This window comes from Hemicordylus capensis, chromosome 6, assembly GCF_027244095.1.
Source record: "Hemicordylus capensis ecotype Gifberg chromosome 6, rHemCap1.1.pri, whole genome shotgun sequence".
Lineage (NCBI taxonomy): Eukaryota > Metazoa > Chordata > Lepidosauria > Squamata > Cordylidae > Hemicordylus > Hemicordylus capensis.
In genome coordinates, this window is record NC_069662.1 from 61,148,965 (window position 1) to 61,173,635 (window position 24,671).

At 43.5% G+C, this 24,671-nt stretch overlaps 1 protein-coding gene across 4 annotated transcripts; it reads right to left on the minus strand.

Annotated features, from left to right (window-relative positions):
• Positions 1-1,030: 1,030 nt before the first annotated feature.
• Positions 1,031-24,174, minus strand: THNSL2 (threonine synthase like 2). Of its 4 annotated transcripts, none has more exons than XM_053264901.1 (9): positions 24,040-24,174; positions 16,996-17,235; positions 15,241-15,435; positions 14,197-14,349; positions 12,670-12,900; positions 10,812-10,960; positions 8,516-8,641; positions 6,934-7,085; positions 1,031-5,314 (listed from the first exon to the last, which is right to left on the minus strand). In XM_053264901.1, the coding sequence occupies exons 2-9, from the start codon at positions 17,216-17,218 to the stop codon at positions 5,104-5,106; spliced, it is 1,440 nt and encodes a 479-aa protein (XP_053120876.1). In that variant the 5' UTR covers positions 17,219-17,235; positions 24,040-24,174; the 3' UTR covers positions 1,031-5,103. The 4 variants fall into 4 exon arrangements, with proteins under 4 accessions (XP_053120876.1, XP_053120877.1, XP_053120878.1 ...); XM_053264902.1 differs by having other exon boundaries at positions 24,049-24,157; XM_053264903.1 differs by having other exon boundaries at positions 24,066-24,138.
• Between the last annotated feature and the right edge of the window lie 497 nt (positions 24,175-24,671).

The window sequence follows — 24,671 nt, forward strand, 5'->3', positions numbered from 1 at the left end:
TTGCTGCACATTGCCACCAGATGTGCTGGTGATGTGTGGCACACCTGCTGGCAATAAAAAAGATGATGATGTGACAGCCCTATGTTGTGTGGATTTTCCATTTGATTTTTCACCATAATTTCGTGCTCCCTTTGGAATTTACCACAGTCTGGAAGAGCCCGAAATCTGAGGAAATGAGACTTGTGTGACAGCATTTTTACATGCTCATAATCAACTATAGTCCTTTTGGCATGAAGCTCTCATGCATGCTGTGAATGTGTGGATCTGGACTACATTCACTGATGTGGCTGCATCACTGATTATGTCTTCTACTCCCTGCATGTTCAACGGAAAGGGGTCTCTGTGTGCATACAGCTCTACTATACACACATTAAAAGAGTGCCCTTTCACACATTCAGTCAAACGGGAGGTGGTTTAGGACGTAGCTAGAGGGTGCACGCCTTCACTCCTTCAATGCATTCAGCAAATGTGGGGGGGGCTTCATATGAAAGAGTCTTGTGAATCAACCATTGGCAAGGCAAGTGTCATTGGATCATTTTAGACAGGCTCCAGTAAATACCAAAGATATGTTAAGCAAGTCAGAGTTGAGGTTGCTCTGCCCTCTTGTGGAAGTAAATACATGAATGCTTAAAAAGTCCTGCTCCTTTTCTAAGTAAGTACGAGAGAGAAATCTCACACCCTTCTACAACCACTGACATGAAACTCATTGGGTAGAGTGGGAGGCCGGTTGCTCACTCTCAGACAGACCTCGCTTGCAGGGTTATCATGAGGATAAAAACAGGGGTCAGGTTGCCCTGAACTCCTTTGAGAAGAGGCAAGATAAAAATGTGAGTGATTAATCAGGTCAATATAGTCCAGCATTTTGCTTCTAATAGCACACACAGTTCTGGGAAGCTCACAGGCAGAGCATGAAGCTGATGACCACCCCTTGGTTGTCCCCCATTTGGTTTACAGATGTGTCAGAGATGAACATGAAAGTTCTATTAGCTTTCATGGCAAATATGAATATGACAAATATTTATATACCACATTTCAACTAAAGTCTCCAAACTTTATTTGTTACATAGATATGAACAAATGAATAAAATGGCTTCCTGTCCCCCAAAGGGCTCACAACCTAAAAAAGAAATATAAAATTGACATAGACACCAGCAACAGCCACTGGAGGGATGCTGTGCTGGAGATGGATAGGGCCAGGTGCTCTCCCCCTGCTCAATAAAGAGAATCGCCACATTAAAAAAGATACCTCTTTGCTCTTTTAGTAGTGATAGGCCTGTCCTCTATGAATTTGTTTAAACCTTCCTGTAAAAGGATTCTAAGCTAGTAGCCAACACCAGATATCATGCAACAGTGATTATTTTGTTTTAACTTGTATTGAACTCTCTTTCCAAGATATGCATAAAATAAAAATAAGGAACATATTACAAGGATAGTTTTCATACATAACCTGAAATCTGAAACCTCTGGGAGAGATCATCAGGGGATTTGGTGAGGGATGTTATCACTATGCTGATGACACCCAGATCTACTTTTCCATGTCATTGTCATCAGGAGATGGCAAAACCTCCCTAAATGCCTGCCTGAAAGCAGTAATGGGCTGGATGAGGGAGAATAAACTGAGACTGAATCCAGATAAGACAGAGGTACTTATTGTGCGGGGTCAGAACTTCAGAGACAATTTTAAACTACCTGTTCTAGATGGGGTCACACTTCCCCAAAAGGAACAGGTACACAGTCTGGGAGTACTTTTGAATCCACACCTCTCCCCGGTATCTCAGGTTGAGGCAGTGGCCAGAGGGGCTTTCTATCAGCTTCGGCTGATACACCAGCGATGTCCATTTCTTGAGATGAATGACCTCAAAACAGTGGTACATATGCTGGTAACCTCCAGACTTGACTTCTGCAATGCACTCTATGTGGGGCTGCCTTTGTAAGTAGTCCAGAAATTTCAGTTGGTACAGCATGCGGCAGCCAGGTTGCTCTCTGGGTCATCTCGGAGAGACCACATTACTCCTTTGTTGATAGAGCTACACTGGCTGCCAATAGGTTTCCAGGCAAAATACAAGGTGCTGGTTATTTCTGGGCCCTAGGTATTTAAGATAATATCTTCTTTATGAGCCCCACTGCCCAATAAGGTCGTCTGGAGAGTTCCGTCTCTAGTTGCCACCAGCTTACCTAGTGGCCACATGGCCAGAGAGGTTACCTTTTCAGTTCCTGCACCGAGATTGTGGAATGTGATCCCTACTGAAATACAATCCTACCCATCTCTTGACAAGTTTTAAAAAGCATTTGAAAACCCACTTCTTCACCCAAGCTTTTCCAGCTTTTTAAATAGTTTAGGGTTTAAATCTGTGTTTGATTTTAAAATTTTCTAAATTGTTTTAAGTTTTTGTGTATGTTTTTAACTTGTTTTTATGTTATTGTTAACCGCCCAGAGACGGAAGTTTGGGCGGTGTACAAATCTGATAAATAAATAAATAAATAACCGCAACAAGGATGGAATACAACTCTGCAACTGGACTTTGGATTGGGCAGTGGAGACCCACACATTTTCCTGGGGCCTGCTGCAGCTTTAAGACCCACCACCAGCCACAGCAAGAAATCTGATTATTTTGGTTTTTAACTGTATGTGATTACAATACATTTGAATATCAGAAGCCTGTGTCTGAAAGGTAGTATACCCCAAAAAATCAAATAAATAAATAAGCTAGCAGGTCCTTCCCAAAAGAAGACTCTACTGAATGCAGAGCATCTGAATCCTCTCTAATAAAACACTTGGTGTCCGTCCGTGGACGGACACCAAGCGTGCGTTCGTGCCTCGCCTGTTCTGGGCATGCACGAAGTGCATGCGCATAATAGAGCAAGGGAGGCACGAACAACAGGACCCGGTGGCCATCTTGGGCGGCCAGAAGCGGCCGCCCTGAAGAAGCCGGGTAAACAGCGGCGGGGGATACTGGCTGAGGCGGCGGCAAAGCCGCCGCCTTGGCCAGAGGATGCGGCGCGGCCAAGGCAGCGGCGGAGCCATGGCCGCAGCCTGGCTGCGCTGCCGAAGCCGGGCGGGGGGAGGAGGCGGCAGGGGAAACCGGCCGAGTTGGTGGCGGAGAGTCCTTGGGCGGCTTGGAGTCCTTGGGGCCCTTGCCCGGCCGGGGAGACCGGCCGGGAATGTGAGGCGGGCGCGGCCCGGACTGGCAGCGAAGCCCCCAGAGTCTGCCCGGACGCTGATTTGCCCTTCCCTTCCTAGCGCCTGTTATTCAACGGGCTAAAATTTACTTGTTATTGATATAAGAAATAATAGTGCTATGTTGCAAAAAAGGTTTTGTCATTGCCCTTGAAAGACTAAGCTTGTGTGTAAATTTCTCTAATAAGGCAATTTTCCAAATTCTCCTGGACTATCCAGCTAGCATTAGAATAAGGCTTGTCTTCCAATGAAACACAATTTCTGCTCTTTGCCAGGATTAGGCTGTAACAATAACAACAACCACCTTTATTTGTTAGCTGCCCCATAACAAATTGTCCTCTGGGCAGCTCGCAACACAACATTAAAACATCCAATAAGCCCCTGGTGGCGCAGTGGTAAAACTGCCGCCCTGTAACCAGAAGGTTACAAGTTCGATCCTGACCAGGGGCTCAAGGTTGACTCAGCCTTCCATCCTTCCGAGGTCGGTAAAATGAGTACCCAGAATGTTGGGGGCAATATGCTAAAAATCATTGTAAACCGCTTAGAGAGCTCCGGCTATAGAGCGGTATATAAATGTAAGTGCTATTGCTATTGCTAAGTGCTAATAAAAACACATAGAACACATCAAATCACAACACACACACAGAGAGAGTACAAAACAATTTTAAAACTTGTGGTTTTTTTTAAGTCAATTTTAAAAATCAAATTTTAAAAGCCTGAATGAACAGAAAAGTCTTTGCATGGCATTTAAAAGAACAAAGTGATGGTACCCTGGGGAGGCTGTTCCATAAAGGGGATGTAACCACCAAAAAGGCCCTCTCCCTAGTAGCCACCGGCCTCACTTCGTTTGGCAGGGGCATTCGGAGCAGGGCCTCCGAAGAAGATCTTAAGGTCCAAGTCCGGACATATGGGGCAAGTCACTTTCTCAGGTAAGCCGAGCCCAAACTTTAAAGGTAAAAACCAGCACTCTGAATTGGGCCCAGAAATGGCATGAGAGCCAGTGCAGCCGATGAAGCACTTGCATAATATGATCAAAACGTTCACTCCCAGTTAATAATCTTGCAGCCCTATTTTGTACCAGTTGCAGTTTCTGGACCGTTTTAAAAAGGCAGCCCCACGTATAATTCATTGTAGTAATCTAAGCGAGAGGTTACCAGAGCATGAATAACCGTGGCCAAACTCTCTCTATCCAGGTAAGGTGTCAGTTGGTGTATCAGCTAAAGCCGATAATGCCTGGGTGAGGAAAAGCCCTTGTCTTCTTTGAACAAAACTACTAGCATTACTCAGGTTTGGTGCTTGAGGAGACTTCTGGAGTGGGCAGCCTCTTCTCTTTGGCCACTGTGGGCTTGGTGGAGAAACAACTTTACAGAGCACTATTCTTTCAGCAGCTCCACAGACTTCTCCACTGAGAGCTAGGAGTCCCCGATGATATCTTCCCAGTGAGGCCTACAAGATGTAAGGACTGTTCAAAGATGAACCAGTAAGGGAAACATTCAAATGAAGTTGTCTTTAGCAATTGTTGCCCAGTTTACCTTACAAACTGCTTTGGGAAATTTTTGTTGAGAGGTGTTATATATTCTAAACAAACAATACATAACAGCATAGGCTGGGGTCCATTTTGTCAGAGGCATGAAGCTGAACCTTGGTAATATAATTCTGTATCATTCTATTTTTTTTATTTTAAATTATGCTTTCACAAACTGTCTTTGTTGTAATTAGAAGAGAAAGACTGAACAATACTGCACTTTCCTTTTAGAAAACATGGCAATCTTGTTTTCTAAAGCTTATAGTGACAAAGGATTCTATACAGCTGTTATTTTTTACTCATTAGCAAAAGCAACAACGGGTCTGCCACCATTTTGTACCTTGCACATAGTGGTGAGAGGTTTTGATTAAGCAAGCAATTAGGTATTAATTGCAAATAGTCAGTCGAGCATAGAACGTCTTTGCTTGGCAACTGCCTCTATTTGGTGCCGCAGTATTTTTGCCCAATCTTCGTCCCTCTTCAGGATGCTGGATCTGGTCTCCATCTCTTCCAATGCGCTTATCTCAGATGAGACTTCCAGGCTGAGATCAGCTTTAAGAACAGCATCCTTGAATTTGACTGGGGAGGCAGGAGCAAAGCAGCACCTAGAACTGGAGTAAGAAAAAAACCCACCTATTTGTTTCATCTGTGAAACAAATCAAAATGTCTGAAAAATATGAACAGGAAGCTCCTGCCAAGAGTGGGTCCTGACCCATAAAAGCTTACGCCACAATAAATCTGTCTGTCATGAAGGTGCTTTGTACCTTGTGTGGAAAGGCCCAGCGTAGCATACTCATCATCCAGTGGCAAAACCTAGATTGCTACTGAAAGTCCACCTAACAGGGAGCTATCCTGGCTCCGTTAACTGAGTGTATGTGTATGATATAGGTATCTTTGCAAACTTGAGCTGGTCCCCACTTGTTGTTCATACATCACATATCCAAGTGCACACTCTTGATTACTGTTTACACCTAAGCAAGTGCAATGGGTAAACTGGTGTCATAATTTTTTTTGTAAAACTAGCAGACCCTTTTGACAGATTCAGAAGATAGGAAGCCTCCCAGATCTTGAATTTCTTGTGCTTTACAGATTCCCTTTGAACTACGGTGTGCATTTCTGAAGGAGAGCATATATTGGACACAAGGCCAGCTCCAGATTTTTGATAGGCAAGAGACCAACAGTGGGCCCTTCACCCTGCACTAAGTCCCCAACACTAAGTCCCCAGCTAGTCAGTCTCTAGGCAGGGTGGGTGAGAAAGCAGCTCCTCTAAGCCAGTGCTGTGCATACCATATTGTGCAAAATGGCACCTTCCCACAACAACACACAATGTGCTGAGTGCAGCACTCATGTGCAGGATAATTTTGGAGGTGCTTTTCATCCCCCGTTGCTTTTAACTTATTTTTTAAAATGTGTTGTTAGCCACCTTGAGAACTGTAGGCAGGGTATATGTTTTAAAAAGACACACACAGAGCCCCTTCTCATGATCGGTGAGACGGGCCTGAGGATGCATGGGGAAGAAGGCTTGAAAAGCTTACCTCCCCCACAGACAATCGATTCTCTGGGTCTGGGCGCGGAGATCATACGTCCAGGCATTCAGTTGCCTCTTCTGGCAGTGCGGAGGGTCAGCGGCTGGGACATGTCATCCCAGGCCCAGAAATCCCACAATGCACCGCACAAGTGCACATTGCATTCTGGGTACTCCCCCAGCGATGGCGGGGAGCCCTGTAGACTCCCAGCCCCAGCTGCAAGCAGCCGATGCTGGCAAACAATTTAAAAAACGGGCTAAAGGAGTGCTAGCCCCCTTAATCCCATTTAAGAGGTTGGCCTCTTTAGTGGGTTTGCCATCGAAGTGCCCCCAGGATTGGGTGTGATCCCGGCGGTTCTTACAATCAGCCAAGACGGGGCTTGGCTTCCTTAGCCCTGTTTTGGCTGATCATAAGAACAGCCTCACAGCATCCTACAATCAAGGTTAATGCTGTGCCAAAACTCTTATTCTATTCAGGTTGCTCTTTGCACAGTACACAGAATCCATCTGTGGTCCCCAAACTAAAAGCGTCAGAAATGTCCGGAGGCTGGGATTCTCATTTGTCCCAGTAGCTGCAGCCCAGTATTGGTGGATGAGTAGCAGGAATTGTATAAGAGCAGTAATATATTCTACAGTTGCATGCTCTAGTTTACGACCACTGTTGAACCTCACAAATCGTGTAGTTTTCTATAGGCAATCTCTTACATGCTTGGATGGCAGCTGGAGTGCTTATAATGGTAGCAGACAGCAATAGCTGTGTGGGGACATAAGAGGTAGTGGTTCTCCTCCCAGCAGCGTCTCATGGTGTGAACAATTTCTTCATCTGACACCGAGCAAGATCTCAACGCTCTGGAAAGCTGCAGTCACAAAAAGAAACTGGAGACATCACACAGCCAACCAGGATCCACATACAGGCAGCTGATTACTTTTTTGATCATGCTTGTATTATCTATCTATCTATCTATCTATCTATCTATCTATCTATCTATCTATCTATCTATCTATCATATTTTTACACTGCCCAAAACTTACGTCTTTGGGCAGTTTACAACAAGAATAAAAGTAAAACATTAATTTAAAACAAAAACAAAAAATGTAAAAGCAAGAAATTTAAAACACGATTTAAAATTTTAAAACAATATTCTAAAAACAACATTAAAACAATCAAAACAATATCAGTTAAAAGTCTGGGTGGAGAAATGCGTCTTTAGAGACTAAAGGCTACACTTATATGGTTTATCATGAGTTTCTCTCCTTTGATCCTCACAACTACCCTAGCAGGAGAGGGATTGGCCCAGGATCACCTAAACTCTATGCTGAGCATGAATTTGAATCAGCTCTCCCCCAATCACACCACCTTTCAATGTTTGCCTTTTCCATCATTTTTAATGTTGTCATGCTTGGATATTGACCACACTATGAGAGTGGTTTGACAGATCAGAGACACAAGTCCTCAGGAGGTAGAGTAGGAGGGGACAGGTTACCAACTGATACACTGTTTTTTGTTAAAAATGTAAATTAGACTCTTTCTGATATTAGGGATTATTAGAGTTTACAATAAATATAAGGGTCAATTAGCCCATGAAGCATCTCCATCAGAATCTAATCTATCTCTATCCTTTAGAATCTCTCACAACACTAGAACCAGGGGCCATCTCATGAAACTGAAGGTCGGGAAATTTAGGACTGACAAAAGGAAGTACTTTTTCACACAGCGCAAGATTAATCTATAGGATTCTCTGCCATCGGATGTGATGGCTATTAGCTTGGATGGTTTTTAAATGGACTTAGACAAATTCATGGAAGACAGGTCTATCAATAGCTACTAGTCTGGTGGCTACAGGCCACCAGACCTCTGGCCGCAGAGGCACAATGCCTCTCAATACCAGTTGGAGGGGAGCAACAGCAAGAGAAAGGGCATGCCTTTGCTTGTGGGCTTTTCAGAAGCATCTGGTGGGCCACTGTATGAAACAGGATGCTGAACCTGACAGGCCTTGGGCCTGATCCAGCTGGGCTGTTCTTATATGTTAAGTACTGGGTTTCAGCATATGAGAACACAAGACAATTCTGATATACAACTGAAAAACAGTATTTTGAGATATACTGATTCAACGCCCCCCACCCCCACCCCCCGCCAAATAGTACTGCTACAGTTCATATCTTAAGATATACATTTGACAATGAAAGGATTGAATTATGAATCCTGAAGCAGGAGTGTTGAGAGTTGGGGATGGGGAAGCTCAAAAGAAAGCAAATTCAAGAATCTATCAGTCATATCTGAACTAACCTCCTTATGCAATTCTCCTGGAAGTTTGACTTCTTTATCAGCATAAAATTTTTCCATCAAATGTTTGACCAAATGGCTATCTGAGCCAGAGAGCAGCCAAAAGATCCTCTCCATATTGTACGGTTCCTACGGAAAGAAAAAATGGCACATCCGCCATTTCCCACAGGGAGGCTTATAGTCAGAAGCAGGTGGTGCCATCAGTATTAGATAAGGGAAAGAGGAGGAGGAGGAGGACAGGATGTTCTAAAATGTAGTTATCAGAACAGAAGGAAACACCCTGCAGAAATCCTAGGGAGACAAGAGTCCGATTCAGAGGTTTTTAAAAGTGCCACTGTAACTGTATGCAGCAGGGCAAATGGGCCAGAAGCCCTGCTCCCAAACTGTCAGTCACCCTCATGCTCCGCAGTTCACATTTAGAGTGTGTGAACAAGGAAGCACCTTATCTGTGAAGGTGGGCACTTCCATATCACGAGGTTGGGGAGATACAGCCTTGTAATCATGGACGTGCCTACCATCACAGCCACGGCGCTGCCCTCTTCACACAAATGCCACTCTAAGCATGAGTGGCAGGGCACAAGGGTGACTGATGGGTTGGGGTGGGACTTGTGCCACTGTACATGGTTACAGTGGTGCTTAAATAAAAAAATCTGAATAGGGCTAAGGTGTCACTTGATATGGTTCCAGAGTGCTGCCTTAGTATGTTAAGCAACCCAGCCACTCTACATGGGCCCATTTCAGTCAACTAATCAGAATGATGGTTCCATCCAGTTAGCAGGAAAGGATGCAGCAAACATGCAAGCAGGGAGCTCAATAAGGAGGGATCACAAACACAGCTACTGTGCTCTCGTCCTCTCTCCCTTTGCATAGCATAGAAGAAAGAGATTGCTTTGACCACTTCCTACAGCCCCTCTGGCTATTAGAACGCTTGAAGGTCTTCCACACTGCTCAAACAAATAGCACGAGTGAATATCAATTGCCTCATAGCGTCCATATATTCCAACACTGGTGCAAATTACTGTCAGGAAAAAACCACAAGGAATTCACATGAAAAAGAAAAAGGAAGAGGTTGTGTTATTTTATTAGTGCCACCTGCTGGCAATTGGTGAATCAAGGAAGGAACAATCATCCCTTTTCAATTAGAATAAAGGCAGTATAAAAAGAGATGCTGCAGATTGTCAGCAAATGGTGCTAAGAATATGTCTTCCTTCTTCCTAGTGTGAATTCTGCATCTATTTTTCATAGTAATTTAAGGTGATGTTGGAATATATCAGCATCTAGAAAAGCCAATAGTAGGGATATGCTCAAAATGGAATTCAGCTTCCGAATCGCAACACAATCGAGGGCTTACTCAGTCCCTTTAACACAGAGGAGAGAGATCCATCCCTGCTCCTCCTCTGATCATTGCAGTAATCCAATGACTGTGTGCCTGTGCGTGGCGCCGGCACGGCACACACATGGCCTCCGCGATGCACAGTGGCCTTTTGCATGGTGAGCATGGTTACTGACCATGCAAATGGCCGACGCACATGCACAGAGGCCATGTGCATGCTGGCATCATGAAGGGGCAGCTGGGAGACACCCCGCTGGTGCACGGGCATAGCTGTGGGGAGTACCGGAATTACTGCAATGACTGTGATCAGAGCAGGGATGGACCTGCTCTCCTCCACATTAAAGTGGCTGGATAAGGCCTCAATTTTAAAGAGATTGTGCTGCAATTCGGAAGCTGAATTACAGAACGATTCCTCTAAAAGCGAGGACTTACTCAGCCCCTTTAATGCAGAGCAGATCCATCCCTGCTCTGATCACAGACATTGCAGTAATTCCGGTACTCCCCACAGCTATGCCCGTGCACCAGTGGGGTGTCTCCCAGCTGCCCCTTCATGATGCCAGCATGCACATGGCCTCCGATCTGGCCACCCAGGGCTTCTGCCCTGCTCGTGTGCTCTCACTCTTGCAAACCACCTCTCACTGATCGTGAGACCCAGCTCACTAATAATTAAGCTATCAGTGTAATATCTTATCAAGCACGAAGAAAAAAAGATTTCTCTATGTTGCTGGGGGGAAATTATGAACGTACAGAAATTATGAATGTACAGAAGAAACAGATTGCATCCTTCAATTAATCCAGTTATAGGAGCATACTAATGGCTCTCCCCAAGTCACACTAGTGTACTCTGTCACACAATCCGGGAATAACAGTTCCAAATCTGTGGCATTCAGGCTGCGGTGTGGGTGGGTGTTATTTCCTTTTGCACACTGATGGCAACAAACCCCCTCCAATTAGCTTGCTGCTTACCTGAATATCCATTGCTGAAGCTAGTGTTGGCTTCACACTCCCAGACAATGAGAAGTCACCATGCTGGACAGTTTTGTGTATGACATCATTGTCATTGACTGCAGCCACAAGCTCAATGGGGAGCCCCATCTTCTTTGCAATACATCCAGCTAGACCAAGGACAGTAATTAATGCTTTGCAGAACGAAACTGCAATCCTCCCCTTGCATGGTAAGGGGAGGGGTGGAGCCAGGGGTGTAACAAGGTTGGAGTGGGCCCAGAGACAAAATTTTAAAATGGGCCCCTTCCTGATACACACACACACTTCACAATATATAGTGAAGTGTGTGCGGGGGGATTGTAACCCAGTGATCTCATCTCTTGATCCTTCTGGACTTTTCAAACGTGTGCGAAGGAAGGATCATTCAGAATAATGAAGGAAGCTCGGTGGGTGTTGGAGAGTCATGTGACTTGCCTCGGGGGGGGGGGGCCTGGAGGTGTGGGGGCCCCCAGACAACTGCCTCCCCTTCCCTAATAGTAGTTACGCCCCTGGGTGGAGCATGGAACCACGCAAGTTCCTGTGATACTTGGATGAATGTGTTATAGGAAAAGCTGCTGCTTTTCCTATAATGCATTCATCCAAGTATTACAGGAAAAGCCACCAGAGAAAAATGCTTTCAAACACATCTGGCAAATTGAAAATTCAGTCCACAATTTAATATCTTAAGGCAGAAGTTTTATGCCTTTTTAAGTATGTGTATCCCTTCTGTCTCTTCAGCCCAAGTAGCCCATATATATCTGCAGCAAAGAACTGTGGACCCCAGAAGTCAGTCAGTCTTGTAAGTTGGTAGGAAATAAAATGCAAGCCCAGCAAATCTCTCGTGGAATCAGGGAAAATTCCCCCCTGCCAACCCCTAACTCTACTCTGTGGCTCTCTTCCTTCTCCTATGCTCTGGAACCTCATGGCCAGGCATCCATAGCATCCCCTCGGCCTACCCCGCCACCCCCCACCATTCTTGTGGTCAGGGCTCAGCCCTCCCCTCCCTCAGCCTGACAAGCAGAGCAGCCAGCATTTCCCTCATTCCTGAGCCTGGAGTGGTGGGCTGAGTCTGCCAGTCACAAGGAAAATATGAATACTAACTGACATACCTCCCCCCTACCACCTTCCCCTCCCATACTCCCTACAAGCCTTCAAAGTATCCTCAGGGGTTCTTGTAACCCTAGTTGAAAATTCCTGCCTTAGGGTATTATGACTGTCATAAATTAGTTTAGTTTAGAAAAGAGGCAACTATGGGGAGACATGATGGAGGTGTATGAAATTACGCATGGAGTAGAGAGAGTGGACAGAGAGAAATCTTTCTCCCTCTCTCACAACTCTAGAACAGGGGTCATCTTCTGAAACTGAAGGTCAGGAAATTTAGGACTGACAAATCAAATACTTTTTCACACAGAGCATAGTTAATCTATGGAATTTTCGGCCACAAGATGCTGTGACAGCCTACCTTGCAAGATGGCTTCAAAAGGGGCGTAAAAAAATTCATGGAGAACAGGTCTATCAGTGGCTACTAGTCTGGTGTCTATGGGCCACCTCAGAGGTACTATGCCTCTGAATACCAGTTTCAGGGGAGCAACACTAAGGTGTGCCCTCACCTCTTGCCTGTAAGCTTCTCAGAGGCATCTGGTAGGTGTGAAACAAGATGCTGGACTAGATAGGCCTTGAGCTGTTCTTAAATGTTTGTATGCAAATCACTTAGTAAAACATTTGTCTTAAAATTAGGGTATTGCAATTGTCTCTGATTGGCATGCCCAACTCCCATTATTGAGGCTGTGCTGGCTGTTTAATTCAAACCCAAGGAAGTGTTTTATAGTGTTTCACCAACCTGTGAGATTCCCTCCTCCCCCAGTTGGAACAATAATTTCCACAGTTGGCAATGGAGTAGCATCCATGGATGGAACACACCGAAAGTAAGCATAGAAATAATGAGCAATTTGCACCAGAATCCTAGACCAGTTGATCGAATTCAGACTCAGCAGGTTGTGCCTTCTGGAAAAGTCTTCATCTGCAAACAATTCTTTGATTGGCTCATCAATTTCATCACTGTTTCCCTCAGCTGGAAAGAGAGAGGTGGGAAAGTAATGAGCAGCCATGCTGTGCTTAATCAGTCCTATCCAGAGGTGTGGCCTAACCTGCCCCTCAGTAACCAGCCCAGATATGAAGAGGGCTGAAGAGAGCAGCAATTGGTGCAAAAGGAACTGCCAGCCATATCGCAAAGCTGACCTACCTTGCATGAACTATTTTCTCACTACAAAATACTTCTTGGTACTGGTGACCCCTCAGAAGGCATCCTGCAATTTCATCCTATTTCTATCTTGCAGTGTGTAAGAGAATAACCAAGAAACTGTTGTTGAACTATGACTCCCATCATCCCCAGCTGCAGCAAACCTAGCAAACCCCATATCTCATCTCTGAGATGTGAGAAATGTTCTTATCTAAGAAACAAAGGTTACCTTTCCTCATACCTATGTGGGAATCTACTTTGCAAACACATCAATTTGTCTGGCATTTGCTAATGCTCTGCCTAGTCAGAAACATTGATGATCTGATCTCAGACCCTTTGGACCTTAAAAGATTCATGGAGGGAAAGGACCCTCTATGAAAAGGTACGAATTGGTCTTAAATTTAGGTATATCAAAAGGGACAAAATAATATGGATTAATAGTTTTGTAAACACAATCAGATTCCATCCTGGCTGTTACCCAGAACACTCTGCTGAGAACATAAAAAGTAAAAGTTAAAAAGACGGTGTTTTGGCCGTATGGAGAGGAGGAACAAATAAGGCCCTTGTATAGGTTGTATAGAAACAACTATACAATATAGAAACTTGGTGAGTTGTATAGAAACAACTCACCAAGGTTTAGTTGTTTGGCAGTGTAGGCATGAGCAGCCAGTGCGGGCGCCATGGGGTGGGGTGGGGTGGAGAGGCATCTCTAAGCACAAATTAATAGGTGCTTAGCTCCACTCCAGCTGCAGCTGCAAACTCCTCCAAGCAGCAGCGCGCTGCCTGGCACTCCCTATGGCAGCAGATCAGCTCCGCCATGCACCTGGCTTCCGCAGAGCCCATCCCCCACCAGTGGCCAGGTGAGTGGCAAAGCCAATCCGCTGCCGCAGGTAGTGCTGGGCAGTGCGCTGCTGCTCGGAGGAGTTTGCAACTGCAGCCGGAGTGGAGGTAAACACCTATCAAAAGGTGCCTCTCACCATCCCCCCGGTAGCGCCCTGCTCCTGAGTGTAGGATGCATTAAAGGTTCAGAAGGCAAACTTTAGGGTTTTGGTTGGTAGTCACAATTTGAAGCTTCACAGCAATTCCACATTGATACCCATTCAAAAGTATTCCGAAAGAGTTACTCACCAAGAAACACATGGACATTCTCTTCCACCACTGTTGTCATCTGTAGTTCTTGCACTTGGCTGCAGAGACCATGTGGCAGCAGAACAAATATGTCCACATTCATTTCACCCCGAACACTTTCAATTGCTGCACTGCCAGTGTCTCCTGATGTCCCTGTTTGAAAATAATTGAGGACAATTTGCCTATCAAAGACTTAATGAAAGTCTGAAAGATCAGCATTAAAGAAGGTATCTTTTAGGTGAATGGCTTTCATCCTTGACTCCCAGAATCAATTTTTAACCCTCATCTGCCACACTGGGTCTACTTCTAGAGTTTCCACTGATATATTAAACTTGGTCCCTGTATCCTCTTTGCGTGTGCGTGTGCGTGTGCGTGTGTGTGTGTGAGAGAGAGAGAGAGAGAGAGTGTGTCTTGACTTCCTTCTCTCTGCCCTTCTCCTTTACTGTTCCTAGCACTAGTGGTGTGTCCCATCTAAGACCAGTGCTCTAGATAAAGAGATGTCCAGTGGCTAAGCTTAGCCACTGGCTTCACATAGCCTATTCTGGAGCAAATAAATCCTGAGCTTCAAAACTGTCAGTCAAATCTTTCACAAAAGTACTAAAACAGACATATTATTTAAAAAGGCAGATCATGTGAGCCATCTAGTTCAGCATCCTGTTCACAATAGAGGCCAAGCATGGCCTCCGTGCATGTGTAGAAGCAATATATGAGGTCAGCATCACCATGCCGGCCATGCAAATGGTTTCTGTGCATGTGCAGAGGCCATGTGCATGCCAGTGCCATACATGGGTTGCTGGTGGCAGTGCCGCCACCGCAGAAAGTGGTATGGAGCAGCAGAAACTCAGTTAAGGACCTGCACTGCTCACTTTTAAAAGGTGCTGCTCGCCACCACCCTCAGTGCCACATTCAAACCGTCAAACCAGTTTGTTGGTCAGCCGAATCGGAATGAACAGGTTTGCCAAATGACGAACCACTTTTGGACCAGTGCACAACTGCGATTTGTGCACATCTTTATCCATTAGTCAGTTTTAACTGCAAACATACCCACTAGAACTGTGATGTGCAGCTTCTTTTTCTTCAGAAAATATTGTAGGAACTGCCCTGTACAGGATAACGACAGATCCTTAAAAGCATATGTCACACCATGCCAAAGTTCCAAAACATTCAAGTCATTCTTCAGTCTCGACAGATGAACAACATCTTTGTGTCTAAATCGGCTGAACGCTCTATCAATCAGGTCTAGAGGAAGAGAAGTCAAAGGACACAGTTAGCTAGGAAGATACAAAACTTATTTTCCATGTCTTTGCTCTTTAGACTTAACCAAGGCAATCGTAGCCTTGGGTCTTAACTGAAGACTACACTTGCAACACATGGAAATCACATTAGGGTTTTCCGTCGTCTTCCCCACTCCCAATTAATAATAAATAAATATTTTGTAGTTCATAGTGATTGATGATACGTCTGTGCAATGTTTGATTCTATGAAAACTATTCATCTCCTCCCATTGCCAGTTCATTACAGGAAAAGAACAAAGTTTCTCAGTGTCGCTGTCTGAAGATGATCCATGTTACACAGAAATACTGTATTGACACCCTCTAAGAATTTCAGACAGTACTATGCTTTGGGCTTTCAACGTTTGCGGCCCAAGAGAACAACACTGTGTACATATTAGGTTTGCATTGGTGAAACAACCTTCAGAAAAGTGACAGAGCACAATGTTTAGATTTCAGAAGGATTTTTACAGGCATCCTTCCTCACCCTTCACTTGTTTTCAAAAAGTGTATCTTGCAACTTGGAAGTTGGAAATCCCTCGCAGAACATCTGCGTATCTCTTCATCCTGTCCATTAAAACCCTCTCTTCCATGAAGCCTTTGGCTCATTTTATTTACTTATTTAAAAGTTATATCCACTTCTAAACCAAAAATTTTAAGGCAGTTTACAAAAGGTCTTCACCCCCTAAGTATTCTTGCCTGCATTTGTGCAATTATTCATCCCAGTTACGTTATCTCTCCTTTTACTCCCTTCTGTCATTCCATTGTCTCTCCTTCAAATAAGAAAGAATCTTGAGGCTCCTTAAAAAACTAACAGGTTTATTATGGTATAAGCTTTTCCAAATTTATGACACAATCAACAGGTTAATCTTTAAGGTGCCACAAGACTCTTTGTTGTTTTTCATCTGACAAACACAGCTGCCCCTTCTGGAATTTGCCCCCTCTTATTGAAATTTTAGAAGGCAATCTTCACTTCAGAGTAAAAAATCTCTCTTTTCTGTTTTTTTAAATCTTACATTAATTCATAAAGCACCATATACATGAATGAAGTTATACAACGGCTGACATGCTATTCCTATCCATGCAGACTAACAATTGCTTGCGTAATGAACAAAGTTGTGCTAAGTTAATGCAAGAATATCGTGTAGCTGCACTAAATCACGGGGATTTTCAGAATTGTGCTCTTGCACTCAAGTTCACCGCAAAATATGAGGCAGGCCCAGGTTGCACACCTTGTTGCGGAAATGTAAACATGTGTGTGCTAGCAAAACGCTCATCGGGGAATGCTCCAGACGTAGCACAAGCAGCAAGTGCAATAACCTTGTGCTCATGGCACAAGCGCTTCATTCGTCTGCATGTTGGCCAACAACAACAACAACAACAGTAAGTTACATCAACATTGGAAAACAGTACATCATACTAGATAAAATCAAAAGTGATTGAGGAAAAATATTAAAAATTAAGTTCTAAATATTTGATAACTTAAATGTTTTTCCCAGATATTGACAACCATCTGGATTAAATTTACCATTCAGATCTGCTTTTGGAATGAGTTCAGAAGAGATGTAGATGGAGCACAATTGTTTTACCAGATCAGGGTAGGAGAAGGTGCTCCATTTGTGAAGAGTGGTATAGTCCAGGACAGGGATTTTGTCAGGCATGAAAAGGCCACCATCCGTTGCATATCCCGAAAAGAGAGCACCTTCAAAATCAACACTTTCAGCTCCTCCTCGACTACTGACATACCTCATATTTTTATTCCCAGTCACTGCAACAACACAGTAATCACAACAAATTATCTGCCGGTCTGAGGATCTGAAAACTTCTGGTATATCACATGAAATAAAGGAGGATTGTAGCTAGTGCTTCACCCTTTAACCACAAGTATAACTAGCAAACACAAAGGAAAGCAGGTTTGACAACCATGAGCCAGTCTAACAAAGGGGTCCCTAGGTAAAAACTATCCCTCTTGATCAAAGAAGAGGAAAATAATCCACCACTCACACCTAAAAGGTTGTCTTCCCTCTCTTTTCATTATTGCTGTTATCTATTTGCTCTGCTTAGAACCTTAATTTATGAAAGTGATCACAACAACAGGGGATAACTTCCCAGCCTGAAATGCACAGCAGTTAACAAGAATGACATTTAAAGGACAGGATTCAGGCTAGCATTGCACCTGCATAATGCGAGAAAATGCATGCTTCCAAGTCGTTTGTGCTACTCCACAATGTTGCTGAACAGTTAATGGGAAAAAATTTCCCGGACATATATGAGATTGGACAACTAGTAGCTAGTGCATTGGAGCAATGCAAATCCAGGGGTTAGGTCCCGGGGGGAGGGGGATGTCCAGAAAAACAGGAAGGAAAGCATGGTAAAGTACCCCACTATGCTCAGCAGGTCTCCAGAAGTCCCACAGTGCCCCTCAAGAGTCAAAATTCAGCCAAAAATAGCATTCCCCCCAAGTTTTTTTTGTTTTTCAAAACGATCCATAAAATTGCTCCTGATCTCAAAATGGTGGCCAGAAATGGTCTCCAAGATCATTTCTAGCCACCCCTCCCCCACGGATATATGAGTTTAACACACATACCCCCTTTGCCAGATTTCCCCTTGCATATACCGAGGGCAGGTGTCCATTATCCGACTGCGGATATGCGAATCCATAGATGCAAATATCGAGGCTCTACTGTACCTGGGTATGGGGTAGGGCCAGGCAGGGTGGGATGGGGTGGGGCAGGGAGGGGCAGTGGGGCTCGCTGTCTGATCTCTCCCTCAGAGGCAGCCAGATGAAATATTGAAAAGCACACAATCTTAAAGAAGCTAACCAAATTTCTGCACCACAACATCTTAATTGTGATGTTGCTTTTTAAGGATGTTTGTATTTCAAATGGTGGCTTGGATTATATTGCATGTTAAGTTCAGCACGTGATGGAGACGATGATGGATTCAGTGGAGAGAGAAAATTTTCTCTCTGTCCACCCTCTAAGCATAATTTTATACGCCTCGATCATATCCCCCGCTTAGTCGCCTCTTTTTAAAGAGCCCCAGATGCTGTAGCCTTACTTCATAAGGACGGTGCTCCAGGCTCCTGATCATTTTGGTTGCCCTCTTCTGCACCTTTTCCAGTTCTACAATATCCTTCTTAAGATACGGTGACCAAAGCTGTACGCAGTACTCCAGATGTGGCCATACCATAGATTTGTGTAAGGGCATTATTATAATATTAACATGTTTATTTTCAATCCCCTTCCTAATGATTCCTAGCATGGAATTAGCTATTTTCACAGCTGCCATGCACTGAGTTGACACTTTCAATGAACTGTCCACCATGATCTCAAGATCTCTCTCCTGGTCAGTCACCAACAGCTCAGATCCCATCAGCGTATATGTGAAGTTGTATGAAGTTTGCAGCAGCAAAAGTGTCACTGCCCCCGTCGTTTAATTTTATGTAATTACCAGGTAGAATGGTCACCACAGGAGACAGTTCTAGAAAGAGGCGGTGCAAAATGGCAGCTGGTCCTAACCAAGCCATTGTGGAGACTTGTTGTCCTACCTCACCCTTAGAGACTGAAACAACAAAATCTAGGCTGAAAGCTCCCCCTTTAAACATACGAAGGTGCTTTATTCTGAGTCCATCTAGCTCAGTATTATCTAGCAGCAGCTCTACAAGATTTCAGGCAAGGGTCTTTCCCAGCCCCACTTGGAAGATGGTAGGGAGTGAACTTGTGTTCTTCTGCATGCAAAGCAGATATTCCATAATTGAGCAATGGCCACTCTCAAATGTAGAAGCATGCACATACATGTCAAGCCAGTCTGGTGTAGTTGTAAGTGATGCATTAGGACTAGGGAGACCTGGCTTCAAATCTCTGCTCAGTCATGAAGCTCATTTTTTGAAATTACTATTATTATTATTTATTTACACAGTCAGACAGGTGTTATTGACTGGTTTGTTTTATCCAGACATCGAGTCCTTCCCAAGGACCTGGGATGGCTGAATTTTATCATCAATACTGTTGGTTTTTATAGATATCGCCGCAAAATATAGGCTGTTCCCAGTAAAGTTGCTTTTTGTAATTAGCTGATGGTGATTTCTGTGGCCCCTATGCTGTTGAGGTGCTCTTCAAGTTGTTTCAGAACTGCACCAAGGGTGCCAATTACCACTGGGATTATTTTGGTCTTTTACTGCCACAGGCTTTCAATTTGTAGAACTTTGTATTTTGTTATTTTTTCTATTTCTTTTTCCTCTATTCTGCTATCCCCTGGTATTGCTATGTCGATTATTTTAACTTGTTTTTCTTTCTTCTCAACTACAGTTATATCTGGTATATTGTGTGGCAGATGTTTGTCTGTTTGTAGTCGGAAGTCCCATAATATTTTTACATCTTCATTTTCTACAACGTTTTCGATTTTATGGTCCCACCAACTTTTGGCTACAGGTAGCTTGTATTTTTTGCAGATGTTCCAGTGTATCATCCCTGCTACCTTGTCATGCCTTTGTTTGTAGTCAGTCTGTGCGATCTTTTTACAACAGCTGATTAGGTGGTCCACTGTTTCATCTGCTTCTTTACAAAGGCGGCACTTGCTGTTTGTTGCTGACTTTTTGACTTTTACTCTTATTGCATTTGTTCTTAGTGCCTGTTCTTGTGCAGCCAGTATTAAACCCTCTGTTTCTTTCTTCAAGTTGCCATTCTTAAGCCATTGCCAGGTCTTGGTGATGTCTGATTTTCCACTTATATTGTGCAAATATTGACCATGCAGGGGCTTATTTTTCCATTTTTCTGCTCAGTTCCTGACTTGTTCTTTCTTGTAGGCCTGCTTTGTTTCATTGGTGTTGAATAGTTTCTCGTTCTTGACCATTTTAAGTGCATCTTCTTCACTGTCCTTGATATATTCTTCAAGGCCTCTTTTCTCCTCCACTACTGTTTGATGGACTTGCAGCATTCCTCTTCCACCTGAGCTGCGAGGGAGGTATAGCCTATCGACATCACTGCGGGGGTGCAGAGCATGATTGATGGTCATTATTTTCCTGGTCTTACGATCTAGCGTCTCTAGCTCTGCCTGTGTCCTGTCTATTATTCCTGCAGTGTATCTGATAACAGGTATAGCCCAGGTGTTTATGGCTTATATGGTGTTCCCACCATTGAGTTTGGACTTGAGGATTTTTCTAACTCTCCTGATGTATTCACTTCCAATTTTTCTTTTAACTTCAGCATGTGCAGTGTTATCAGCCTGGAGAATGCCCAAGTATTTGTAATGTTCTTTCTCTTCCAGGTTCTTGATGTTGCTTCCATTGGGCAGTTCTATTCCTTCTGTTTTTGTTATTTTCCCTCTGTTCATTATTAATGCAGCACACTTGTCTAGTCCAAACCCCATTGCTATATCGATACTGAATATACGGACAGTGTTTAGCAGTGATTTGATTTCTGACTGGGACTTTCGATACAACTTCAGATTGTCCATGTACAGCAGATGGTTGATTTTACTGGATGTTTTAGATGTTTGGTATCCGAGGCCTGTTCTGTTTAGTATTTGTGAAAGTGGGGTCATGGCGATTACAAACAACAAAGGGGATAGTGAGTCCCCTTGGAAAATGCCTCTTCTAATGCTAACCTGTCCAAGTGTCTCGCCATTGATTGTTAACTGTGTACTCCACATGTTCATTGCTTTTTTTAATATAAATATCTGAATGTTTTTGCTGACACCAGTTGTTTCTAAACATTTTAGTATGCATGTGTGAGGCAATGAGTTGAAGCCTTTCTTGTAGTCAATCCATGCAACACTTACATTTGTTTTTCTTCTCTTGCAATTTTTTAAAATCATTTTGTCAATCAGCAGCTGGTCTTTTGTGCCTCTGGTGTTTGGGCAATTTCCTTTCTGTTCAACTGGAAGCTGTTAGTTAATAAGTGTTGCCTCACTTCATCTGCTAATATTCCAGTTAATAATTTGAACATGGTTGGCAGACAGGTTATCGGTCTATAATTACTTGGAACTGCACCTTTTGCTGGGTCTTTCATGATGAGATGAGTTTTCCCAGTTGTTAGCCATTGTTCAATATCACCTCCTTGCAAAATGTGATTGAACTGTTTTGATAGTTGTTTATGAAGGCTTGTTAGGTGTTTAAGCCAAAAGCCATGCAGTTCATCGTCGCCTGGTGCAGTCCAATTTTTAATTTTCTTTGCTCTTTCACTTATTAATTCTGGTGTTATTATTAGATCTTGCATTTGTTGGTTACATTTTTCAACCTCTTTCATCCAGCCTGCTTTTTTATTATAATCTATTGGATTGTCCCATAATTTTCCCCAGAATTGCACTGTTTCTTCTTTATTTGGTGTTTCTATGTTTCTCGCAGTTTCTCCTTCTATGCTTGGTAGAAAACGTCTCTGATTCGACAGGAATTGGAGATTCTGCCTATGTTGTGTAATTCTGGCTTCGTATCTGCTAATCTTCTTTGACACTGCTGTTATTTGCTGCTTGATTATTTCCAGGACCTCTCTAATTTTCCTTGAATCTAGGTGGTATTTTTGGATCAGACACTGTTGGGTGTTTTCATTCTTCAGCTTCTTGTCTTTCATATCTTTCAGTTTACTAGCATCTGATCTAAGCCTGGAGATTTTATTTTCTAATCTAATCTTCCATTTAGGCGATGTACTAACTTTCTTTTTTTACAGGTCCACTGATCTTATATCCAAACTCCTGTGGTGTTATTGTTGCTGCACTGTACATTAGTTGGTTTGTTTCTTGCAAATTCTTGGTTGTTTTTTCTGCAAGTGCAGCATTGACATCTTTTAATGCCTGAGCAAGTTGTTTTTTGGCAACTGTTTTTAACGCTGGAAGTCGAACCCTGGTGGTTGTTTGGTTCATGTGCTCAGTTATTTTTTGCTTTAGTTCTTGTTGCTTTTCTGTTAAATGGCATTCGGGTTTTGAGGTGAAGGCAAAGGGGCGGTTGCCTGGTTTTGATTTTGAAACAGTTCAGCAACAGTGGCATCCTCTATTTCCAACACCTCCTCCACTTGCGTCTGAGCAACTGCTTCAGTTGGTGGTAATTCTTCTTCCATATCTTGAGCCTGTGTTGCTCTTTGCAGTTCTTCCAGCTCAACTCCTGTGAATACTTTATTATTTCTTATTATGAATCTTCTCTGGTCTGCTAGCCTTTGTTCTGTTATTTCTGTATCTGGATGCTTCTCTTTCCAAATTTGGTACATTTTTGTTAAATAACCTCTTCTAGTTGGACTAGACTTGGAATAGCAAATCATTATTTCCTTGTTGGCATTTTTTGTATATTTTTTCCGGTTAAGCGACGTTTCTTCCAGTAACCTTGCAGTCTCCAGCCCTGGTTGCTCAACTGAAGATCCTGAGTCCTGTTGCCCACTTGCCACCAGATGTCCTGGGACTCCAGAATCTGGCGCGGTCCTTGTTGACCCAGGTGACAACCGATCCGGTATAGATTTATTAAAGTTATGTTTCACCATATTGTTGTTATTATATTATTATTATTATACATTTACATCCTGCTTTTTCCTCTGCGGAGTTCAGAGTACATGGTTATGTTTATCCTCACAACAACCCTGTGAGGTAGGTTAGGCTGAGAGATACATGACTCTGTCACCCAGTGAGTTTCATGGTTGAATGGAGATTCGAACCCATGTCTTCTCAGTCCTAGTTCAACACTCTAACCACTTCGCTATGCTGGCTCTACTTTACTATTTTCTACTTTAGTCTCTCCCTCAGCCTACCCTTATCACAGGATTTTTGTTACGGTAAAAAGATCATCACTCAAGAATGCCAGACTGACCTCCTTAGAGGTGTGATTTTCACTGTAATCACAAGAAATATTTATAAGCAAATGTCCTTTATTTAAATGTTAAACAAAACCCATGCAGTTATATTTTAAGAGATGAATTACTAACGGCAACTGAACTCTACCCCACACTAAGCTTCCTTATCATTTAACACTTAAATCATTAGAGGAGGAAGGGTGGGATATAAATGTCAGTAACAGCCAGTTTAATCAGGGGGAAAAAAGTTTAAGAACATGAACAGAAGATTATCTCTGCCTCCTCATAATGGCTGATTGTGGTGCTGATTACATATACTAATTTATTACATATACTATTGAATTGGACTTTGAGTGAGCTACCTTGTAACTATGACATGTATGGTGGTGCAGTTGTATGAGCGTTCTAGTTTCTAAATGGAGGGTTCCTGTCAACTACTTCCTAGAAAGAGATGCCAGGCTCAGGTCTACACTTTCGGATCTGAATAGCTCCAGTCCCTGAGGATTTGCAACTCTACTCAGTGGAGATTACAGAAGGGCACTCTGAACTGCTCAGGGACATTCTCATTTATTCTTACATCATACCAGGGTTGAGCTCTGGGATTGAAACTTGAAAGTAAATGACGAGCCCTGGTGAGGTCGAGGACACTCATTAACCCCTGGGAGGGCTTAACGCACTTTTTGTTATATATTAAAAACTCATCAATTCAAATCAAGTCATGCAACAGATCACCCTGCATAAATTAAACAATGCTAGAAAAGTTAGGCTGGGCGTGTTCGCATTTCAGCTGTTGCTCGGACCAAGGTTACCAGCTCCAGGTAGCTACCGCTCGCAAAAGCAGATCCTTCCTCACGCTCGGAGTCGCGGCACTTTAGTTTTCACGCCTCCGGCGGTGTGGCAATCAAGAGTCGCTTTGACAGAGACGTCTACAAATTTGAACGAGCCTCATTGGTCGCTAGTTAGCAGTGACTCCTCCTACCGCGCCTTAATAGAGCCATAGAGGTAGGAAGGAAGAGTGCACGGTCACTTCCCGTATTGCTTGCTTGCTAGTAGAACCCCAAATAGGCTGCTCAAACCCCTACGCTTACCCCAATATCTATGGTTCTCTGCCCTTTTTGCCCGGCATTGGCACATAGTTGCATTGAGCTGGTGAGTGGCTTGCAGTGCGGGAGTGAATCCTATTAAGGTGTCAAAAACAACGACGAGTGTTGTAGCGTCAGACCAGCATTTCAGCGCAAGCTTTCTCGGCCTACAGTCCACTTCCTCAGAAGAAATGGCGCCTCGAGACAAGCACTACAAGGACAATTATGTTGAAATAAAAATTACTTTTCGTTTGTGGCGCTCCAAAACACGATGGGTTTTTTTGCCACGACAGAAAGTGACTTCACTCTCCGGAAGTAGTTAACGTGGTTGGCTCTGTCATTTCTTATCT

What these genes read in the sequence shown, in the direction of transcription:
- THNSL2 (XM_053264901.1), bottom strand. Translation starts at nt 17,218, where the DNA reads ATGAGGTATGTCAGTAGTCGAGGAGGAGCTGAAAGTGTTGATTTTGAA. An exon ending in GAATGTCCATGTGTTTCTTG is followed by an intron (nt 12,901 to 14,196) that starts GTGAGTAACTCT and finishes CTCTCTTTCCAG; the next exon opens with CTGAGGGAAACAGTGATGAA. An exon ending in TCCAGCTGCCATCCAAGCAT is followed by an intron (nt 5,315 to 6,933) that starts GTAAGAGATTGC and finishes TTCTTACTCCAG; the next exon opens with TTCTAGGTGCTGCTTTGCTC.